We start from the raw sequence: 23,847 nt of genomic DNA on the forward strand, positions 1-23,847 counted from the left end.
ATATTTTGGGCTTTGGTCATTTTATTTTTGAGAGAGGAGATGATTCATACTCTGGTTTTTGAAGAGAATTACAGATTCTCTTCAAAATAGGATAAAGTAAATAAAGCATTTAGCCTAATGCCTGGCATAGTGTAAGTGCTCCACAAAATGTCAGATTTCCTTCTTTTTGAAATAAGAGTTTTCTCATGAAAGAAAACGAACATGAGGGACAAAACAAAACAAAACTACCCCAACAGGGTGAAGTCTAGAAATAATTACATAACCCCCTCCACAATTTCTTTCCTCAAGGTTGTCAGCTCTTGACAATACAGCTGATATTAAGCTGAACTTCCCCCTTCTGTTTTCTCCGTTAGAAGATGGGGCATTTGACTTGCTTTGCGGGGAGAGGGAGGTTGTTTTCACAGAACAATTTTGTGCTCTGCTAGGTGGAGTGGACTCTACTCCACCCGCTGAAGAACCAAGAGCATTTTTTAAGCTGGGGAGGGGTGCAGCAGGCTTTTCATTGCACAAGATCCATCTGGTGTAGGAGTGAAGAGTAGAAGAGTGAGGCTGTAAGTTGGAAATCATTCATTTATTCTGCCAATATGCAGAGTGCCTCTTTTCTCCTAGGGGTCGGGGAGACTGAGACCTCTTAAAGATGACCGCACGGTAGGGGAGGCAGACCCACAAATAAGTATATAAATACATATTTTGATAAGTGCTAGGAAGGAAAAAGGAGGGCCCTCTGCATGAAAGGAAATGGCCCTTTGAGGCAGTGGTGTTTGAGGATAAAGAAGTCAGAGAGGAGCAAGGACTGAAGAGCAGACCTTATTGAGGAAAGAGGGGCTTGAGCGTGCTAAGGGAAAGATGAGCTGGGGGGAGGAGTTATAGAGAGAGGAAAAACCGGGGTTGAATGAGGCAAGAGACCTCAGGGCATGGGAGGGGAGGGACTTCAGTGCTGGAGTAGAAGAATTAGCCTTGGGCAGGAGGAAGGCTACCACTAGCTCTGGGCTATGGTGAAGGGAGAAGAGAGAAGCAGATATTGGTAAGTTTATACCTGAAGGATAGGATTGGGCTGAGCTCATTCTCTGTGCAGTAAGTGGTTTCTGAACATCAGGGAGGACTTGTGGAGCAGAGGGTGGGGGGAAAGTGGTAAATGGGTTGGAGGTGCTTCCTTGGAAAACCCAGGGGAGTCATGGCTGCTGGGTCCAGCTCTGTTCCCGAGGCTCCTGTGATTTCTCCAAGGATGCCCTGCAGTGCTCCTTTCTCTCTTTATTTTCTTTCTCCCTTTATTTATCACATTTTCCAAGGGACTCAGCAATGACAGACAGCGTCCATGAGGACAAGCCTAAGAGAATTCTTCCATTACAGCTCTGCCTCCCAAATGAAAGCAAAATACTTTCATGCAGGTCTGATTTCATCCAGCCCTTAGATGAGGCCCAATAATGAGACTGGCAAAAAGGAAAAGCGGACAATGTTGAGTGTGGGTGTCCGTGGGGCCAAAAAGAAACCCTCATGCACTGCGGGGGGAGTGCAACTTGGTACAACTGCTATGAAGACTAAATTTGCAATATCTTGTGAAATTTAAACTGGCATAAACTGAATAAACCCTAACAGTTACATATAGACCTAGGAGATGGTTTTTCAAGCTGCGGATGGAACCCCAAGAGTAGGTCCAGAAATCATTTTAGTAGTATTCAGCTAGCGATGTAAAAGACCATAGGTTTAACACAGGTAACATCAGGACGTTCTTCGTAGAAAGGACAGTACCGTTTCTCATGAAACTTTGGTTTTATTTACCCATATATAACTGGACACAATGACACATGGTCTGGTCAGAGTAAAATTTCTCACTGTGGCACGGGGTCAAAATCTGTGGGAACAGTACTCCAGAGAGACTCTTGCATACACGCACAGGGAAACAGGAAAAGACTGTTTCCTGCAGGGTTGAGTATAACAGTGATTTATAACTTGGGAAATTATCTCCATCAATAGATGAATTGAAAGTGGTCTGTAATATTAAACTAGGTCTCAATGATATCAGCATACACAAATCTCAGAAACAACATGGAGTGAAAAGTACAAGTTGAAGAATATGTAAGTATGATACCATCTGTGAAAATTTAAAATCTCACAAAAAATGCTAGACATCGTTTTCATTATATTTAAATGTACACAAAAGAATAAAAAAGCCTGGAAAGATATGCTATACAATCTGATGGTAGTTGCTTCTGGATAGCAGGAAAGGGGTGTGAACAAAAATTTTATTTCTATTTTTTTAATTAAAAATGTTCTTGAGAAAAATATGATAAGGTAATTGTTGCCAATCTAGGACAATGAGCATAACACTCTTTGCTATATTTCTCTTTGTACTTACTGTGGTTTTAAAGATATGTTCATATACATATTTTTTGTATTTCTCTGTTTGAGAGATGGAGCTTAACTTCCCTCCTCTTCAGTATGGGCTAGACTTGGTGATTTTTGGCGACTTGCTTCTAGCAAACAGAATATGGCAGAAGCGATAGAATGTCACCTCTGAGACTGGAAGACTCGCTAAGAAGCCTTCCGCTTCTATCTTGGGATGTCTCTCTCTTTCCCTCTTTCTCTTTCTCTTTTTTCTTTCGTTCTCTTTCTTTTTCTCTTTCTGTCTCTCTCATTTCTCACCCTGGGGGACCAGCTGCCAAGTTATATAAACAGCGTTATGGCGATGCCCACGTGTTGAGGAACTGAAATCTTGGGCCAACAGCCATGTGACTGAACTCAGAAGCAGAATCTCGGCCTCCCCTGATGTCTGCAGCCCTAGCCAGCAATCTGACTGAAATCCCAGAGACTACCTGACTTAGAACCACACAGCTAAGCCACCCTCAGGCTTCTGAGCCCACAGAAATTTGAGATATAATCAATGTTTTCTGTTTAAAACTAACTTCTGGGATAATTCATTACTGGGAAGTAGATAACTAATGTAAATTCCTCTTTGTATTTAAATTTTTTCTTAAAAAAGGAAAAAGCACCTCTAAATAAATGTGTGTCAATTAACATTTAAAATAAAACGAAGTGAGAACTATTAGAAAATTTCCAACAAATAGCAACATAAAGCAAAACACTCCAGAACTGAGGATATCAGGGAGCACAGAATGAAAATTAAGAGCATGAACCCGGGAGCCAGATGCCTGAGGCCCAAAGCCCTCACTAGCTATGTGATCTTGGGCAAGTTTCCTAATCTCTGTCCCTCAGTTTCCTCATCTGTAAAATGGGAATGAGAATAGTAGTACCCACCTCATAGTTTTGCTGTGAAGATTAAATGAATCAATACATGTAAGGCAATTAGAAAAGTGAGCACTTTTACATGTAACTGTTACAATGTTTATTATTGTTTGAAGGAAAGGGACCTTACAGATAATCTGATTCAATCCCTTCATTTTGCACATGAGTAAAATAGTGGTTCTTGGTTCATGGCTCAGAGAGATTTCTTCCTCGAAATGCCATTTCCTTGAGAATTTTCTTTTTCTTGCCTTTACATCAGTTACAGCTACTGATTATTCCAATTTGTAAGGATCTTTGCTGGGCTTCTTCACATAAAGTACTTCATATCACCTTTAAAATATTGTAGGAATTTTTGTCTCCATTTTGCAAAAACAAAATAAAACAAAAACCTCTGAGAGCTTACCAGTTGCTCACAGACCAGTAGGTAGTGAAGCCAAAGTTCAAGCCCAGGCTTTTTTATAACAAATTAGTAGCACTTTCTCCACCAGTTAAAGGTATTTTGTATTTGACTGGCTTTATTATAAAGGTCTCATAGACCTCTCTGCCAACAACCTTACAGAATTACAGAGAAAATGTCTTTGTATTCCTTTCTGGAGGTTATTAGGGGTCACTTTAACGTTTTTCTGGGGATGATCATGTCCGGGACCCTGAATTCATCTTTCCCAAGAACAAGACCTATTTCTATGGAATGCATTGATTGGTCTATTTGATTTCCATGATATTCTTCTACTTGGTTCCCTATTCTACTTTCAAAAGAGGAACATTTTGGCCAACTCCTAAAAATAGGCAGGCCATCTAATGAAATTCAGCAGATTATAAAGAGGCTCAGGAAATACCCCTATTCTACTGAAACTAAACTGAAACCTAATATTAATCCACCATGATGCCTTAGTTTTATCACATGATTTTACAACTATTCTAGGAAGCATTCAGTCTCTTCCCTTTACAGATTAAATAGAATCTCAGGGAGCCGAAATGATGTGCTCTGAGTAACACAGAGTAGATGCGGCAGAGTCGAGCCTGGAACTCAGGCCTCCCTGACTACACATCCTCTGTAAAACTTTACTGTGACTTTCCCCAGTAATCCCACATCTGGGTCTGTAGCCCACAGAAATACTCCCAAAGTGTGTCAGAATGTATCCATATATCCAAGGATATTCATTGTAGCAGTATTTATAATAGTGATAAATTGCAGACTACATAAATACTCAGGCATGGAAGGTTATTTTAAAGAATAATACCGTATTCATACCACTGGAGGAGAACTAAGCAATCCTCTGGAACAATGAGGTACACCCACACACGCACAGTGACAGGAAGAATACACAAAAAGTTTATTTTTAAAAAAGGTTGCCAAACAACATATGATTCCAATTTTAATAAGGGAAAAAAACTTACATTAACAGTCTGTGTATACTAAAAGGCCTGGGAAACACAGAACAAACTTAACAAAGACAGTCCTTGGGTAGAGGTAGTTGAGAACAGGGGAGAAAAAAAGCACATGTCCTCAAACTTACACTGTTTACATTTTTATAACTGTTATATGTTACTTTATACTTAAATGTTTTAGGCTGAATTATTAACAATTTTTTAAAAAAGTTATTCGGTCTCTGAAATGTTTATTGAATTCTTATGTGTGTGTTCAGCACTCTGCTCGGGTTACAGAACTCAGAAGGAAGTTCTCTTGAAGTTAGCAGCTGGTTGGAGAAAAAAGAAGAACTTGGAAAATCATACAAGACAGTGACATTTATCTGTGGGGGAAATGACCAAGCGGTGTTCCAGTCAGTTACCTTTAAGAAAGAGTCACACAGATTTCCTTCTCTGTTGGAGGTTTTGTACAAGGGAAGTCGCCTCAGATCCCAAATCTCCCTACTTTGAGGCCTAGTGCAACTTTGAGCATTACTAAAACTCTTAAATTGCTCAGTATCACTTGGACTAATTATACTGCACTAATCTGTCTTTTATCTATCATTTATAGTTCTCAAAGTGAGAATTTGATTGGCTTGCAGTATATTCAGACAATGTAATTCCACACAGTGGTGAAAATTAATTATGTATAGCTCACTAATTTGTGAATAATAGATACCATGCTGGAGCTATGGAAGCCATCTTGATATCATAAGGGGAAGTCTTTTTTTTTTTCAAAGATTGTTAATCTTTTTTTTTCTTTCTTTATTTTTTGAGAGAGGGGAAGGGAAGGAGAAAGAGTGAGAGAGAAATATCAATGTATGGTTGGCTCTCATGCATCCCCTGCTGGGAACTGGCCTGCAACCCAGGCATGTGTCCTGACTGGGAATCGAACTGCGATACTCTGGCTCGCAGGCCCGTGCTCAATCCACTGAGCTACGGCAGCCAGGGGAAGGGGAAGTCTTCAGATCAGGAAATTACTAAACCAGTACTAGCAGTTGCTTGTCAAATTTCAATTACTTTAAATTACTGATAGTCAGGTTTTCTTTTTCTTTTTATGGTAAGCACTCCTAATACGTAATATTTAATTTAGAGAAATAGTTAATTTTGTAATCTTAGAAAATTATTAAGGTTGATAAATCAGAGGGGACTTCTCTGTTTTTATCCTTGAAATTTTTTACACTAAGAATATGTCATGTATTATTTGGGTAATTTAAATTTTAAAAAGTGTAGGTGCAAGAAAGGCAAGAAATAAAATGATAAACAATGGATCACATGGGCCAGCTTCTCAATCTTTCTCAACCAAAGTTTCATAATATTTACTTAACTTGTCTTATACCAAATTTCCCTCAACAATCCACCCTTTCTTTTCTTTTCTTTTTTTTTCAGGATAAAGGTCAAACTCCTTTATGTGACCCATAATCTCTGCTTTCTCTGGTTCAGTTCTATGTCACAAACCATTCTTTTTCTTGCTAACAAACCTCCTGTTACACTGTCCTTATTTTAGTTACACAGCTGTTCCAGGTTCCCAGCTTTTGGGCCTTCAATATGCTGTTTCCATTTCCTGAAATGCTCTCTTTTTTTCCTTTTCCTTTCTGCACGTGACTCACATCTCTCGCTACCACTCCACTCTTTCCTCATCTTCCCTGTGCTCTCAGCACTCCTCTCCCCCCATTCTTCCCCTTCTCACGCAAGGTTAGCAAATAATGTACCCAAGTTGTACTATGAAAGGAAAGCAGTGTTTTCAGAAAACAAAGTCTTGTTTCTAAAATGTATTTGTTTCATAGGTCCTTCACCCTAAAGATTCTGAAAGGTATGAGTCAATTAATCGAAGGATTGGGATGTCTCACAATCACTCTCCTAGGATCGTGCTGGGGACAGGCGTCTCCATAGACTTGACCACATAAGGCACTGATTGGATGATGAGGATACTGGGGACAGGGCAGAGGGAAAGAAAAGGAAAGACAAGCAAAAGGGAGCAAAAAAAAAAAGATCCTGGCATCCATTTGATACTGTCTCTGTATGGAGATAATCTCATGGGAAAAGTACAGAGCTGTTTTGCCCCATCCTTTGGGCACTGCTCCTGATTGGTTATTTGGAGGACTATTTTCTTCTGGGGATAGACTGCATAGAACTGCTCTTCCAGGTATCTGGGAGCAAAGCAGGGTCACAGGGTCAGGCTTTCGGATGGCCTGAAGAAATGAAGGGAAGAAGCACTTACTGAAACCCAGAGACTGAGACGGCCCTAAGGCTATCCAAGACCTTCAGTCATGGGCACAGCAAGCCTGCAGTGACACCACAGAGAGAAGCCTGGGGAATAAATAGCACAACCTCTCTTTTTCTCCCTCCCTCTGATCCTCTCCTGAGGCTCTGTCCCTTTGGGACAGAAAGCAGGATGGGTGGGTAGAATGGATATGTGGGACAAATGGCAAATATCCGCCATAGTGCTGCTAGGTCTGTCTATCTTCCGTGTAGGGAAGCAGTATGGGAAGTTGAATTAGTTTGCTCAGGGAGGGTGGAATCACAGCAAGGAAAATGAGTTGGCTAATATTATTAAGTCTGACGTCCTAATATATACATTTCTGAGCTAGGTTTCTCACCTATATATTGGGAGTATGGGTGGTATGTCAAAAGAATTACCACTTTTTAGCATAATAACCTCCTCCATAATTCCCTCACTCTTCAGTCCTGGGGTGCATATCTTGGCATCTTCAGAAATCTTCATAATGCAAATTTCACAATATAATTTTTTTGGATAACACTTCTAGTTAGTAACCGCTTTTTAACTAGGTTGTTTCACTTTTTCCACAGTCCCAACACCAGCACTAAAAGTTGGCTTATGGAGATCATTTACACAAAAATATAATAATTAAAAAAATTAATTCACAGATGTCCCCATGTATATAAAGGTAAGAAGAGAACAATAAAGTAAAAATTGTAGGTGTATTCCAAGCAGTCAGGTAGGCTCAATCCATAGCCTGAAATTCTGTAAAACTAGAACTTATGTATAAATAGTTCAAGTTCTTACCACAGAAGAACTACAAATCATTTCAAGACCAAGGGGCTACTGAACAATTAATTATATTCATAATGTTTCCATCCTATAAGGCCTACTGAGGTAATGTTAAATTTTTTGACTGGATTTTGGATGTTTGTAAAACCTTTACATCTTTCATTAATTATAAATCTCCTATGAGGTATAATGTCTAATTTTAAAAAGTGTTATTTTCTAATTATGCATGACATACATGAAGTATAAACAAAAACAGCAATAATAACCATAAGTGAACAACCAGGCACCCACTACACCGTTTAAGAAATTAGACCACTTCCCTGTAGGTCCCACTGTCTATCTCTCCACTACCTCATCCCTCTGCTTTCCTTCCTAAATAATAAGTTGTCTAGTTTTGTGTGTTTTGGAACTTTATATAAATGGAATCATGTAGTTATTTTCTCCTGCAACTTTCTTTTAAAAAATTCTTCCTTAACATACAGGTTTATAAAGTTCGTCCACGTGGACATATGAAGCTTTAACTTACTTTCACTGCTGTATTGTGTTACATTTATAAATAAACTATAATTTAATCATTCAGTTGCCCATCCACAGATATTCAAGTTATCTGTTTTTTTGCTATATGAAATAATGTTGGTATTAACATACTTGTACGTGTTTCTTGGGGAAGAATTTCCTTAGAACATATACTTAGGAGTGGAATTGCTGCATCACAGGATATACACGTATTCAATTTTATTTAAGTTTAACCTTTCTTCATACTTACTAAGAATTTAATTTCACAGCAAAGAGGGAGGTGCTATTAAAATATTCCATGCAGGTAAGGAAACTGAGATGCAGAGATGTTAAATAAGTTGGCCAGTGATCTTATATGAATGGAAAGATGCAGTTAATGTAGAGACAAAATACATAGGCAAGTAGACTTTTTGTAATAGAAGGATACCAAGACTTTGAAGTTATTCTTCTTTACTTATTTTATTTTAATTACATTTCTATTTTCTGTAAACCAGAAGCCTCACTGCAAAGTCTTATTCTTAGATTTCTGGCAGCTTGGACATTTACCCAGATGACTGGAATTTCAGTGATTTTTTGTTCAAAGTACTTACTTGTAGGTGGCAGTGTTACTTTCAAACCCTACTTTGCATTTTTTCCTGGGGAAGATTAGAAAAAGCCATCTGGTTAACATTACCCTGAAAACTTCTTTTCTGGGTAGAGCTTCCTAAGAAGAAATTTTTAAAAGAAGAAAGTGTGGTATAAAGCTGGACAGAATACAAATAGAAAAATTTAGAAACTAAAGCATTGGCTTCTGATACTTAAAAGAATTATCGTTCTGTACGATAAGTTCGGTTTTTTCCCAGACCCTTTCTTCACTTTTCCTTTGGACGGAAGATTCTTTGAATGAAACCCTCGTTCTTGAAAACAGTTTTCTGGCCCATTTTGAGATTTCATCTTGTTTTCATGCTGCTTGCTTGTTTTTGAACTTTGGGCTCCTTCTCTAACAGCTGTCTCCTGTATTCAGGTACTCATTGCTACCACCCTCCACCTCCTAAATAGTGTGACATTCACCTTGTAACTATTGCCTAGAAAAGAATCTGGAAAATAATGGGCACTCAGTAAATATTTGTTGACTGACCAAATAGCTGATTAAGTACATGAATTAAAAACAATGAATTAGTGAGTGAAAACCTTCCCAGAAAGAAAAAAAAAATCAAGGAGTGTAAATGTGAAACAAATTCTTATGGATGAACTTTGTAAATAAGTGTTTGTGATACTGATTTTATTCTTTTACATTTCTCTGGAATTCGTTAACCTTTTCAAAACCTTGAAAAGCCTGCATAGCTATACAATTTCAGAACTCAGCTTAGAAAAATCAAATACTATTTCAAAAGTGACTATTGGGTCAATGAAAAAAATTAGTTTTTTATGTGGGGGAGGTCTCATTGACTCAATTGCAGTTATTCTTCTAGCTACTTGGAATCTACCACTAAGAAAGATTTTTTTTATTCATAGGACTTATCTTTTCCTTTGGGTCTGTTAAAAGTCATAGAACTTATCTTTTACTTTGAATCTTTTAGACTATCATCTTGCATTGTACATTTTCTAGTTTTCAAAGCAATAAAAGTTAAAGGCCATGATCTTAGTCCAGCCCATATTGAATCATAGCTGTTAAGCATTCAGGACGGCAAAAGTTGAAATATCGAATGGCACCTATTTTAATTCTTATTTTTGTCTTCATAAAATTAACCTTTTAAAAAGCAACTTCCAGATTCACAGACTTTAGTTATATTGTATCCTATAAATTTAATTTTTTTATTTCCTAATAGATATCTGTAGTTTTCAAAATTTCTCCAATAAGCTTTCATTACTTTTATAATCATAGAAAGCAATACATTCTATTAGGCCCCACCCTACCAAATCCGTCATTTATCAGTCTGAGCAAATTCCTACTGAAATTAATATTTTATTATAGTAATTTTTGAAAGCATGAGAAACTTCGGCAGTTATTTCAACTTGAAATTTCTAAGGGCTCCATCCAGGTGAATAACTAGAGCACTATATTCACAGTGTATTTACGCAGAATTTGCAGCTGCCGTTGTCCATTGTGCTGTCTGTCCATCCTCAGACCATATCTAAGTTGAAATTACATGTTCACTTACTTAAAGTGACTTAGTACATATTAACTTATTTCCTTTTGTACATTTAATACACCATTGTTTTCTTACATGTAAAATGGAGAGCAGGGATAATTGCCACACTTTGTTTTAGTTATACTACTCCATAGTCATTCGCTGAGATTGTTCTACAATAAACTCCTTAGAGACAGAGTTATAGAGTAGTGTGTTTGAGTTCCCAGGAACATGGTTTAACTTGGCAGCCAGTTCATGTTCTCGAACTGTGTAGGGAAGAATGAGAGTGTACCCATGACATGGGAAGGATCATACTGGAGAGTGAGAAGTTGACAAGTTTAAAGAGTTTTAATACTATAATAACCATTTAACTCTATCTTATACCTCTGGTGTCAGTCACTGCCACCTAATTAGAAAAACTTGCTGACCTTGGACAAGTTCCTCTACAGCTCTGATTCTCGGTTTTGTCATTTGTAAAATAGGGGTAATAATGGAACGCCTTTTTGTAAACTTGTTTGTGAGGAATAGATATATGCCATACATAAAGCAATTTTCATTCCATTTAGTCAAGCAATATCTATTGAGCAATACCCATGTGCCAGGCACTGTGCTAATCTCCTGTCTAACTCAGGACTGTTCTTTTTCTTCTCTCAAATTTTCATCTAACTCTTACTTCTTTAGGTCTCAGCTTAAATGGCACTTTCTCAGGGAAAGCTGCTGTGTTAGTTCATGTCCTCAAATAAGTGAATGCTAAGGTAGTGTTAAATAAGCAAGAGATTTATTGGAAGAGAGTCCTGTGGAAGGTAAAGGGTGAGGAAATAAAAGTAACAAGCCTCAAGCTCCAGTGGGAGTCTGAAGGAGAGGTAGAAGGAAGGAGAATCGGGTAGAAAAAGATTGCAGTACTATGCTAAGAAAGTTTTGTTTAGGCCAAGGAGCAGTTCCAAAGTCAAATTTGCCCCTCAGAGGAGTCCGGAGCTTTGCAGGAGTAATGGGCTGACACTAGTTTACCCTTGTGCTCAGTCATTGGCCATTTGCAGCTCAGAAGAAGCTTGGCTTCAGCTCCAAATGTGGTCGTAGATCCAGGAAGCAGCTGGGGTTTCAGTCAACTGTGCTCCCCATACACGAGATTTGAGCGGTACAGGTCTACAGCCATCACATCCTCTGTAATATGTTGGATCCCCAGGATATTTGCTCTTATGGAAACACATGTTTACCTTTATCAGTTATCACAATTTTTAAAAATTGCTTTTAGAGAGAGAGGAAGGGAGAGAGATAGAGATAGAGAGAGACAGAAAGACATCAGTTTGTTGTTTAACTTACTTATGCATTCATTGGTTGATGCCTGTGTGTGCCCTGACCCCATGTTGAGCCTGCAACCTTGGGGTAGCAAGATGCTGCTCTAACCACTGAGAAACCCAGCCAGCGCTCAGTTGTCACCACTAAAATTAAGTTTTTGTTTCTAAATTTGAAAAGGTGATTCTCTCTGAAATGTAAGCTAAATGAAGGTGGGGACTTGGTCAGGCTTGTTTGCCACTGCATCCCCAAGATACACGGGTGTACCAGACGAGGTGGCGTATAACAGATACAAAGTTCAATCGCCGCATTGTTTTTATACACTCTCTCTGTTCCATTCCACACATCACCACCTCCAAACATACCACTGCAGTCCCACACTGCAATATAAATGTCGGATTGCAGCTTGGTGTTTTCTCCGGAGCATCTTTATATCATTTTATTAGTCTTAGGGAGAGGTTGCATTTTTATTTTTAATATATATCAAAGCTTAAACAAAAGCGGTACAACTCCGAAGATGGTTTTTGAATGTACTGATGTACACTTATGCCCAAAGAAAGGAGTGCTCCCACCATCTCACCACCTTGTTGTGAATTCTTTCCAGTTTCTTCAGTAGGCAGACTCTGAAAACTGTCTCTTCTGTGCCAAGAGGGCTGTATGGACAGGTGATTATCAGCTTCTCTCTGAATGATCTGTCTTCCTGCCCCATCTCCCTTCCAGAAAACAAAAATCTCAACAGCAATAGCAGAAAGTGTTAGAGAGGAGTATTGAGAAGTTAAGTTAATAAAGCAAGAATGAAGGAACCTTGAATTTGTAGATGATTTCACATCACAGAAGAACCTCAGAACCAATTACATGCCACATATAAAAGTAATAATCACTAGAACAACTTTATCAATAGCCCTCAAGTCCCTTACTGCTGCCTTTCTTCCCTGACTCTGCTCCAAAGCTGGAGTTTGAGTGCAGGAAGGGCCTACAGTTTGCTAGGAGAGGGAGCAGAGTGCTGGACTCAGGCTCTCTAAGTTTGAAGCTTGGTTTTGAAATTGTGGGCCACTGAGCAAGTTGCTTGACTTCACTGAGACTCAGTTTTCTTATCTGTGCAGTGAGGATAACATAAGTAGTAACCATAGAGAAAGTTATCCAGATTATAAGAAATCATTTATGTAAAGTGCCTGGCACATAATAAGCTGTCAATAAGTCTTTCTACTACCACTTCTTGGTAGGTATTCTGCCATACCCTGCTCTAGCTATTTTTCAAGTGTGATCCACAGACATGTTCAGGAGTCATGAGGTCAAAATTATTTTCATAATAACACTAAGACTTTATTTACCTTTTTCATGGTTTCAACATCTGTTTTGATGGTTACAAAGCAAATTGCTACAGACCATGAGATCCTACTTTGCATCCATTAAGATGTCTATAATCAAATAACAAGTGCTGACAAGTATGTGGAGAAATTGGAACACCCATACACTGCCACCGAAAATGTAAATAGTGCAGCCACTTTAGAAAAGATTTGGCAGTTCCTCAAAAAATTAAGCATAGGTTACCATATGACCTAGATATTTCACTCCTAGGTCATATTACAACCCAGATAATTGAAGACATATGTTAATACAGAAACTTATTCATGAATGTCCATAGCAGCATTTTTCATAATAACCCAAAAGAGGAAACAGTAGAAATATCTATCACCTGATGAATATACAAAATATGCTATATTCACACAATGAACTATTGGGCTTGATAATACTTTTTGTGAGGGCTGCCTTGTGCATTGTTAGGATGTTTAGCAGCATTCTTGGCTTCTACTTATTAGATACCAGAAGCGACCATGCTCACTGTCAAGTTATGACAACCCAAAATCTTCAGACATTGCTAAATATACCCTCAAGGCAAAATTACCTCCAGTTGAAGATCGCTAGCACAAATCAACAGTTCTGTATTCTTCACTGCCATTCTCTTGCAGTTAAAAAAATAAAAGCAATTTTATTTAAGAATGTTCTTAATGAAACAGTAAAATTATTAACTCAATTATATATTAGCTCTTAGACTCACATCTTTGAAAATAGTTTGAAAAAATAGGAGGTATTCATGAGGCACTTCTGTTGCATACCAAAGAACTGTTTTGCCTCAAGAAAAAGTGCCTTTGGGATCATTTGAGTTGCAAGCTGAACTAGCTGCTTTTATCAGTTTTATTGAAATATCAAAGGGGGAGGGATTTGGAGGAACAAATAGGAAGGACACAGGGACGAGAACTAAGGGGGCTGGAAATGGGAGGTAGGTGGGGAGCAAGGGGCGGGGGAGGCTGGGATGGGAGAAATAGACAAAAAACTGTACTTGAAAAATAACTAAATAAAATTAATTAAAAAATAATAAATAAAAAAATTAAAAAAAAAAGAAATATCTACTAACAACAAACTGGTTATTTAGATTTGGGTAGTTGGCAAGTATTTTCCCAAACATAAATGAACTATCGTTTCAGAGGAAAACAAACAATAGTATTTGTTGTCACTGATATAATTGAGGTTTCAAAAAATCAAGAATTTTGTAAAAGTTGCATCAACACAAATCTTCACAGCTTCTAAATACATCCTTTTGATGACATTAAAAAGTGATATTAACAAATGTGATTTTAAGTATATTTTATTGATTATGTTATTATAGTTGTCCTATTTTTTCCTCCCTTTTATGCCCTCCACCCTGCATGCCCCTCCCTCCAGCATTCTCTTCTTAGTTCATGTCCATGGGTCATACCTACCAGTTCTGTGGCTTCTCCGCTTCCCATACTGTTCTTACCCTCCCCCTGTCTGTTTTCTACCGACCATTGATGCTTCTTATTCCCTTTACTCTTTCTCCCATTCTCCCTCTCCCCCCCTCCTCACTGATACCCCTCCATGTGATCTTCATTTCTGTGATTCTGTTCCTGTTCTAGTTGTTCGCTTAGTTGGTTTTTGTTTTTTTTTTAGGTTCAGTTATTGACGGCTGTGAGTTTGTTGTCATTTTACTGTTTGTAGTTTTGATCTTCTTTTTCCTAGATAAGTCCCTTTAACATTTCATATAATAAGGGCATGATGATGATGAACTCCTTTAACTTGACCTTATCTGGTAAGCACTTTATCTGCCCTTCCATTCTAAATGATAGCTTTGCTGGATAGAGTATTCTTGGATGTAGGTCCTTGCCTTTCATGACTTTGAATACTTATTTCCAGCCCCTTTCTTGCCTGCAAGGTCTCCTTTGAGAAATTAGCTGATAGTCTTATGAGCACAACTTTGTAGGTGACTGTCTCCTTTCCTCTTGCTGCTTTTAAGGTTCCTTCCTTATTTTGGCTGGTGTAGCTCAGTGGATTGAGCGTGGGCCTGAGAACCAAAGGTTCTCGGTTAGATTCCCAGTCAGGGCACATGCCTGGGTTGCAGGCCAATTCCCAGCAGGGGATGCATGAGAGGCAACCATACATTGATATTCCCTCCCTCTCTCTTTCTCTTCCCCTCTAAAAATAAATTAATACAATCTTTTTTTTTAAAGTTTAAAAAGAAGAGGGAAAAACTTGTTTAAAAAAGATTTTTTCCTTATCTTTCATCTTGAGTAATGTCATTCTGATGTGCCTTGGTGCGTGTTTCCTTGGGTACAGCTTCTGTGGGACTCCCTGAGCTTCCTGGACTTCTGGGATGTCTCTTTCCTTTGCCAGATTGGGAAAGTTCTCCTTCATTATGTTTGCAAGTAAGTTTTCCATTTCTCGCTCTTCCTCTTCTCCTTCTGGCACCCATATGAGTCTCCTGTTTAAAGTTGTCCCAGAGCTTTCTAAGCCTCTCCTCATTTTTTGAATTCTTGTTTCTTCTTTCTGTTCCAGTCAAATGTTTATTTCTTCCTTCTGCTCCAAATTACTGATTTGAGTCCCAGGTTCCTTCCTTTCACTGTTGGTTCCCTGTATGTTTTCCTTTATTTCACTTTTCATAGTCTTCACTTTTCCTCTATCTTGTGACCATACCCAACTATTTCTTCGAGCATCTTGATTACCAGTGTTTTGAACTCTGATGGGTTGGCTATCTCTTCATTGCTTGCTTGTATTTTTTCTGGAGCTTCGATCTGTTCTTTCATTTGAGCCATATATATATTTTTTTTGTCTCGGAGCTCCTGTTATGTAGTAAGGGGCAGAGCCTTAGGTATTCTGTGTATAAGTCTTTGTGTGGACATATGCTTTCATTCCTTTTGGATAAATACCTAGTAGTGGAATGCCTAGGTTACATGTAAATCTATGTTTAACTTTTAAAGAAACAGCCAAAGCATTTTCCAAAGAAATAGTGTCATTACATTCTCATTAGAGATGTAAGAGAGTTAGTCACTCCATATTCTCACCAGCACTTGGCATGGCTAGTCTTTCCAATTTTATCATTAATAGGTAGGTAGTGGTATTTCATTGTAGTTTTAATTTATATGTTCCTAATGACTTATCAGTTGAGTATCTTTTCATTGCTTATTTGCCATTCATATGGCTTCTTTGTATCTATTCATACTTTATATCCATTTGCTTATTGAGTTGCTTATTATTGTTAAGTGATGAGAGTGTCTAAAAATAACATTGTGCAGACTAGTTCTTTATCAAAGATGTCATTTACAAATATCTTCTCTAATTTTTGGCTAGTCTTTTAAATTTTTTATTTTATTTTTATTATTTTTATGTTTTTAAAAATTTATTGTATTGATTATGCTATTATAGTTGTATGTAACCTCATTTTTCCCTCTTTACCCCCAGCCCAGTACCTCCATTCCCTCCAGCAATCCCCTCCCCTCTTAGTTCATGTCCATGGGTCATGCATATGTGTTCTTTGCATGATCCATTTCCTATACTATTTTTAATATTCCTCCTGTCTATTTCATGCCTACCAATTTATGCTTTTTAATCCCTGCACCATTTCATCCATTTTCTCTCTTTCCCCTCCCAGCTAATAACCCTCCAAATGATCTCCATATCTATGATTCTGTTCCTGTTCTGCTTATTTGTGTAGTTTGTTTTTTAGATTTACATGGTTATAGTGGTGAATTTATTGCCATTTTACTGTTCATAGTTTTGATCTTCTTTTTCTTAAATAAGTCCCTTTAACATTTCGTGTAATAATGGCTTGGTGATGATGAACTTCTTTAGCTTTACCTTGTCTGGGGAGCACTTTACTTGCCCTTCCATTCTAAATGCTAGCTTTGCTGGATAGAGTAACACAGGACCTTACTTTTTAATCACTTTGAATACTTCTTGCTAGTCCCTTTTAGCCTGCAAAGTTTCTTTTGAGAAATCAGCTGATAGTCTTATGGGAACTCCCATGTAGGTCACTCTGTACTTTTAGGATTCTCTCTTTATCTTTAGCCTTTAGAATTTTAATTACGGTGTGTTCCTTTTTGGGTCCAACTTGTTTGTAATTCTCTGCTTCCAGAATTTGTATATCTATTTCCTTTGCCAAATTAGAGAAGTTTTCATTTGTTATTTTTTCAAATAAGTTTTTAATTTCTTTCTCTTCCTCTTCTCCTTCTGGCGTCCCTATGACTCACATGTTGGTACATTTAGACGTCCCAGAGGCTCCTTATACTATTCTTATTTTTTCTTGAATTCTTCTTTCTTCTTGCTGTTCTGATTGAATGCTTTTTTTCCCCCTTATGGTTCAATTTGTTGATTTGAATCTCAGCTTCATCCTTGCCACTACTGGTTCCCTATAGATTTTTCTTTATTTCACTTAATGTAACGTTCCTCTCTGCCTAGGTCATTTTTTTATGCTGTTGCTGTACTCAGTGAGTTCTCTGAGCATCCTGCTAACCAGTGTTTTGGACTCTGCATCTGATAGGTTGGTTATCTTCATTTCATTTAGTTCCTTTTCTGAGACTTTGTTATGTTTTTTCATTTGGGGCATATTTCTTTGTCTCCTCAATTTGTCAGTCTCCCTGTTTGTTTCTGTGTATTAGCTAGAGTTGCTTTGACTCTCTGTCTTAGTAGTGTGGCCTATTGTAGAAAAGTTACCTATAAATTGTGTGGCAGAGCCTTAGGTAATTGCCAGGGTGGGACAACTCACTTCACCACTTTGTGGCTCTGTGTGGGGTGGGCTCAGAGAGGGGACAATGCCACTACCTGGCTTCTGGAGGTTTTCCTGGCACTCGCTCTATTTCCAGTCACTTCACTTTCTTCTTGTATGTAACTGGTGCCATCCCAGCTGTTACCCTAGTAGGATGGGTCTGCATAAATTCTAAGTCTGTTCAGGTCCTTTAACAGGAGTCTCCAGAAAACCTGGCAGTTCCTACTGCCATCCCAACTCTCACTGTTTTCTATAGCCAGAAGTTATGGGGATTTATCTTCTTGGCACTGGAACCCTGAGCTGTGTGGTATGGCCTGGGTCTGGGAATCCCTCGCTCTTAAAGTATCCCTCCTGATTCTTATCTACCACCTGTGAATGTGGGACCACCCATTCACTCCCTCTCTGTGCCACATGATATCTCCACTCTTCCTACCTATCTGTGTGAATGTGGCTTCTTTAAATCATTGGTTGTTGGTCTTCCGTACAGCTTGATTTTCTGACAGTTTGGGGTGTTGTTTTGAGGTGGAGTTGTAATTTTTTCTGTAGTTGTGCAAGGAGTTGAAGTGTGTTTACCTATGCCTCTATCTTGACTGGAAGTCCTAGTCTTTTCATTTTCTAATAAGGTCTTTTGAAAAGAAGTACTTAATTTTGACCAAGTTCAATTTATCACTTTTTTCCTTTTAAGGATAGTTTTTTAGGTATTAAACCTAAGAAATCTTTACCTAGTCTATGGTCACAAATATTTTTCTTGTTTTTTTTTCCCCCAGAAGTTCGAAGTTTTGTATTTATATCTAGGATCCATTTTGTATTTTCCCATGCAGTATGAAATTTTGTTTATTTTTGTCTAGGATATCCTAACGTTCCAGTATTGTTAGTTGAAAAATCTTTCTTCCACTTAATTGTGTTTGTCCTTTGTTAAAGATCAGTTTATGATATACAGGAATTTTTGGAACTCTCTATTCAGTTACATTTGTCTGTTTCTTTCCTTTATATCAATTCTACACTACCTGAATTAATGTAACTTTATAATAAATATTAATTTCAGGCAGTTTAGTATAAGTTCTCCAGACTTGTTTTTCTTTTAAAAAATTGTTTTGGTTATTCTAGGACCTTTGCATTTCCATATAAATTTTATTTTTATTTTTAAAATTTTCATTATTTATTTTTAGAGACAGTGGAAGAAAGGATAGAGATAGAGGGAGGGAAACATTGATCAGTTGTTTGCTTTTTGCATGTGCCTAACTGGGGATCTAGACTGCAATCCACATATATGCCCTGACCAGGAATCCAACTGGTAACTTTTCAGTTTGCAGAATGATTGATGCCCAACCCACTGAGCCATACCAGTCAGGGCCATTTCAATGCAAACTTTGTAATTCCTTTGTAAATTACTAAAGAAAACCTACTTAAATTTTACTGGAATGCTATTGAATCTATTGATTGGTGTGGAGAACTGACATTTTACAATATTGAGTCTTCTGACCCATGACATGGCCTGTCAGTTTGTGTCTTAAATTTGCCAGCATATTTTAAGTTTTCTGTGTAGAACTTGTATATCTTTTATCAAACTTAGTTTTAAGTATTTCATATTTTTGTTGCTATTTTCAAATTAAAATTCAAATTGTGTATTGTTAGTATAACAGAAATAAAATCAACCATTGTATTGTATGTTGACTTTTATATCCTGTTGTCTTGCTGATCTCATTTATTAGTTCCAGTAGCCTTTTCTAGATTATATGGGATTTTTACCATAGATCATGTCATCTGCAAATTAAGCCAGTCTTACTTCTTCTTTCATATTTGGATGACTTTTAGTTCTTTTTCTTGCCTTAGTGTATAGGCTAGAACCCCTATTACAATGTTGCAGAAGTGGTTAGTGCAGATATCCTTACCTTGTTTCTGATCCTACGGCCAAACATTCATTTCTTTACCATTACATACGTTGTTTATTATAGATGCTTTTTAAATCGAGTTAAGTTTTTCTGTATCACTAGGATATTAGATTTGGTCCAATGCTTTTGCCACATCTATGGAAACAATCACACAATTTTACTTTCTTAGTCCTGGTTAATATGGTGAATTATACTGTTTGACTTTCCAATGTTAATTCAAACTAGCATTCCTGAGATAAGCCCCTATTTGGTCATGATGTATTACCTTTTTTATATATTGTGAAATGAAAATAGCTAGAATTTTGTTAAGGACTTTTGCATCTATATTTTTAAGGAAATTGGTCTGTAGTTTTCTTTTCTTGAAACATCTTGGGTTTGGATATCAGAGTAATGGTGGCCTTATAGAATGAACTGGAAAGTATTTTCTCTTTTTCTATTTTCTGGAGGACTTTTATAGAACTGGAATTATCTTTTCTTTGAAAAATATACCATGTTAACACTATAAAAAAGAAAGGTAGAGTGGCTTCATTACCACCAGATAAAATACACTTTAGAGCAAAGACTATTACTAGGTAAAGGTGGGTCATTTATAAAGTGGATCATTTCACAATGATAAAATAATTTTCATAAATCAATTTTGTCAAGGATAAATTCATCTAAATAACAGAACAATTCTAAAAGTTTGTGCAACTAACTTTTAGAGCTTCGATATAAATGAAGCAAAAACTGATAAGGAGAGCAAGGATAATCCATAATTACAGTCAGATATTTTAATATTTTTCTGTTAATAATTTATAGAATAAGTAGACAGAAAATTAGTATGTTCTAAATTCCCTAGAATTTCAAAGATTTGAACAATAGTATCTTCCAACTTGATGTGTTTGACATCTGTAGAACAATTCACCCAGCAACTCCAGAATATGCATTCATTTTAAATGCACACTGAACATTTACCAAGACAGACCATATTCTGAGCTACAGAACAAGTCTCAATAAATTTAGAATGATTCAATTATACAAAGTATGTTATCTGATCATAATGGAATTAGAAATCAATAACAAAAAGATATCTAGAAAATACCTCAATATTTGGAGACTACATAACACAGAAGTAACCTACGGGGCAAAGAAAAATCTTTAGGGAGATTAGAGTGTATTTTGAAATGAAGGAAAACAGAAACACAATATATGGGATCGGGCACAAATAATGGCCCCCTTTTAATTACAAACTAATTTATTACAAAATCATAATCATGTAATTCTGTAATATAACAATATCACACTCAAGCACACCATATGCTATTTTAGGTAAAATGTTCAAATTAGAATAAATCATTACACCTATATCATTACTACCAACCACACTCAAGCAGGAGTTACTTCGGCTGTACCTTGTATCAGAATGTATGGGATGCAGCTAAAGCAGTACTTTGAGGAACACATTCCACCAAATGTGGAATGTTTTGTAGCTTATACTACAAAATGAGAAACATCTCTAGTAAATGACTTCAGTTTTCAAGTGAAGAACCTATAAAATTAGTATTATAGAATTGTACCCCTGGAACCTATACAATTTTATTAACCAGTGTCACCCCCATAAATTCAATAAAAAGGAAAATATAGTTTTAAAACTTTAAACAAATTTAAAGGCAGAAGTAAGGAAGTAAACATAACAGCACAAATAAATAAATAGAAAACAAAAACAATAGAGAAACATCTATGAAAACAAAAGCTGGCTTTGAGATTTGAGATCGGTAAAGTTAATAAGCCTCTCCCCAGATTGACCAGGAAAAAAGAAAGATGACATAAAGTACCAATTTCAGGAATGAGCAGAGGGGAGATTTATAGATATGAAAGGACAATAAAGAATATTGTGAACAGAATTACACCAATAAATTCAATATCATATCTTCATAACTATTAAACCTCATTCAAGGAGAAATATTAAACATTTGTTGAATTAAGGATGTCAGCTATTATTACTGGCAAGGTGCTGAGTTCCGGCTTAAGCAATAAGTAAATGATTTCACACTCAAGTGCCTTGCAGCTCACTGGTAGGGGCAGGGGTGTAGGGAACAATTAAAGCCTAATACAACTCTGGATGATGTGGCTCAGTGGATTGAGCGCCATCATGTGAACCAAAGGGTCGCTGGTTCAACTCCCAGCCAGGGCACATGCCTGGGTTGCAAGTCAGGTCCCCCGCAGGGGACACGAGAGACAACCACACATTAATGTTTCTCTCCCTTTCTCTGTCCCTTCCCCTTTCTCTAAAAATAAAATAATTTAAAGTAAAAAAGCTTAATGGAGATTGATATAGAAGAGTGAGAGAAAAACTGGATTTGGGAAAACTAGGAGTCACCCGCCTGACACACCAAAAACCAGTACATTAGTACAGCAAGAACCACTAACGACCTCCTCTCCTCTAAAGCATCCAAGACTACAGCAAGCGTGCGCCTGCGCATCTGGCGAAGAGTTCCCAGGAGGCTGGAGGCTGGCGGCAGGAGCCAGGAGGGGGGATGTTTCCGGAAGTGTAACTGCTCTCCCAACTAATCCCATCCGGGGTCACATCGGTCTTCCGGGTGTTTCTGACAGTGCTTTCTATGCTACTTTTTGGTCTTCCGCCTCTTGCCACCGCTTTCAATCTCCTACACCTTGTTGGCTTTGCCTCTTCTTGTGTCTCTCCTCCCCGGCCGCGGAGTTCGGAGTTTAGAAACTAATCCGGTTCCGGAACCGGGCCTAGCCATTCCGCGGACCACTACCTCTGGCTCAGGCGAAAGCTGCGATCTAGTGCGCGGGTCTGTCGTCGCTCCGGCCTTGGAGCTCCTGGGCGGGCAGTGCCGGTAGGCCCTGCCCCAAGGACACCTGTGAGTCAGGGGGTTTCGGCGCGGGACGCAACTCTGTAGGCCCAGGTGGAGGGTGGGGCGCGGGGAACTTTTTTGAAACTACTGTTTTGTTTCGCGTGGGAGGTTTCCGGCAATATCTCTTCCCAGATTTGTGGGCGGCTCCTAAGCTGCTCTACTTTTTGAAGACTGTTAGGACCGTTTACGTTTTTCACTCATTTCTTTTCCTCCTGCCCCGTCCTCGGTCTGGGACCAAAAGAGGAAGATTGTCATGGGTTCCTGCGTGATGTTTCGAAGGACGGTTTAAATGGGCATGACTTTGCGTCTTGCCTCAATTCTTCACAGATTAGGACAGATTATTGCATACTCTGCCCCCATCCTCCACCCGGTTCAGTCTTTGTAGATGGGCTCTTCTCTTCTTTCTAGTCCATAATAAGGGGGATTTTTGTGTTTCACAATTTCCGTATTATCCAAGTGTCCTATTTTGTTGTAGATCTCTTAGCTTTTTGTTTAAAATAGCAGTTTATTTAGTTTGGGTATACCAATTGGGTGAACAAAAAAGAAACAGAGAAACTGTAAAACTCAGGCTAACTTGGCAACTCGTTAATAGATGTTTAGTAAAAGAGATCCTAACTGAACACTAAGTTTGTATGTTTGTACTACAGGTAACATACTATTTTTTTTTTGGTAAACGCTGACATATTGTATAGTTTATTATCACAAGGGATTAACGTACTGCTTAACAGCCAAAAAGGCTCTTATTATATATTGATAGCCAGTAATAGTAACATTGTTGGTGTGATATCTCCAATTAAGTCTGATGTGGAAATATGTGTAACAGACTTCATGTGAAACAGGTCATTTAAGAAATGTCCATTTCAAACCACGCGACTAGATTATTTTTTCAACACTTGGATGGAATCTAATTCTTAATAAAAAGGAGTGTCCTTTTCAAAATCTGCAGGTGGTTTTGACAGGGAGTGAGCAGGATTTACGAATTGGACTATTTGCACTGTGGAAAAAAGAAGTGAGTTTCGGGGATGGATCTCAGGCATTTGGATAAAGTGAAGCAATAACTTGATTTAAACACTACAATTTTGAGTTTTATATTAGGTAGATTGTGCTTTTCAGGGAATTCTGATGAAGGAATTATGTAACCTTGGGTGTTCTCTAATTCCTTGGATGAGAGGTCAAGTTTGGGACAAATTCCAGGTCGTAAGCTCCACGATTAAATACTATAGCACAAGGAATTTGTAAACAATCTGTTAAGAGTTTGTCTCATGTATGATTATTTACAAATAAACCTGTATAGTTTTCCATTGGGTCAATCTTAATCAGAACCAGTGGTTAAGATTCCTTAAAGCCAGAACCAAAGCAGTGATTTTGAAACGGGTCAAAGGTTATCTACATTAGTCTATTTTATAGTTAAGTACAGATTGAGATATATATAATTTTCAAGCTAAGAAAAATAGGA

The 23,847-nt window shown here is 37.7% G+C and overlaps 1 protein-coding gene across 5 annotated transcripts in view; it reads left to right on the forward strand.

The window, feature by feature from the left end:
• Window positions 1-945: 945 nt before the first annotated feature.
• The window catches only part of TENT2 (terminal nucleotidyltransferase 2), a 74,614-nt gene continuing 51,712 nt past the window's right edge, over window positions 946-23,847 (forward strand). For 2 of the 5 annotated variants that reach the window (XM_037130777.2, XM_037130778.2), the window contains exon 1: window positions 946-1,024. In XM_037130777.2, coding sequence (XP_036986672.2) covers window positions 993-1,024 — 32 coding nt within the window. In that variant the 5' untranslated portion in view covers window positions 946-992. Of the gene's footprint in view, window positions 1,025-2,007; window positions 2,077-22,087; window positions 22,398-23,337; window positions 23,401-23,847 lie in introns of those variants that run through there. The other 3 variants (XM_053664447.1, XM_037130780.2, XM_037130779.2) reach the window with 3 other exon arrangements.

Source organism: Artibeus jamaicensis, unplaced genomic scaffold, assembly GCF_021234435.1.
Source record: "Artibeus jamaicensis isolate MK-2021 breed Jamaican fruit bat unplaced genomic scaffold, CSHL_Jam_final contig_373, whole genome shotgun sequence".
In the NCBI taxonomy this organism is placed as follows: Eukaryota; Metazoa; Chordata; class Mammalia; order Chiroptera; family Phyllostomidae; genus Artibeus; species Artibeus jamaicensis.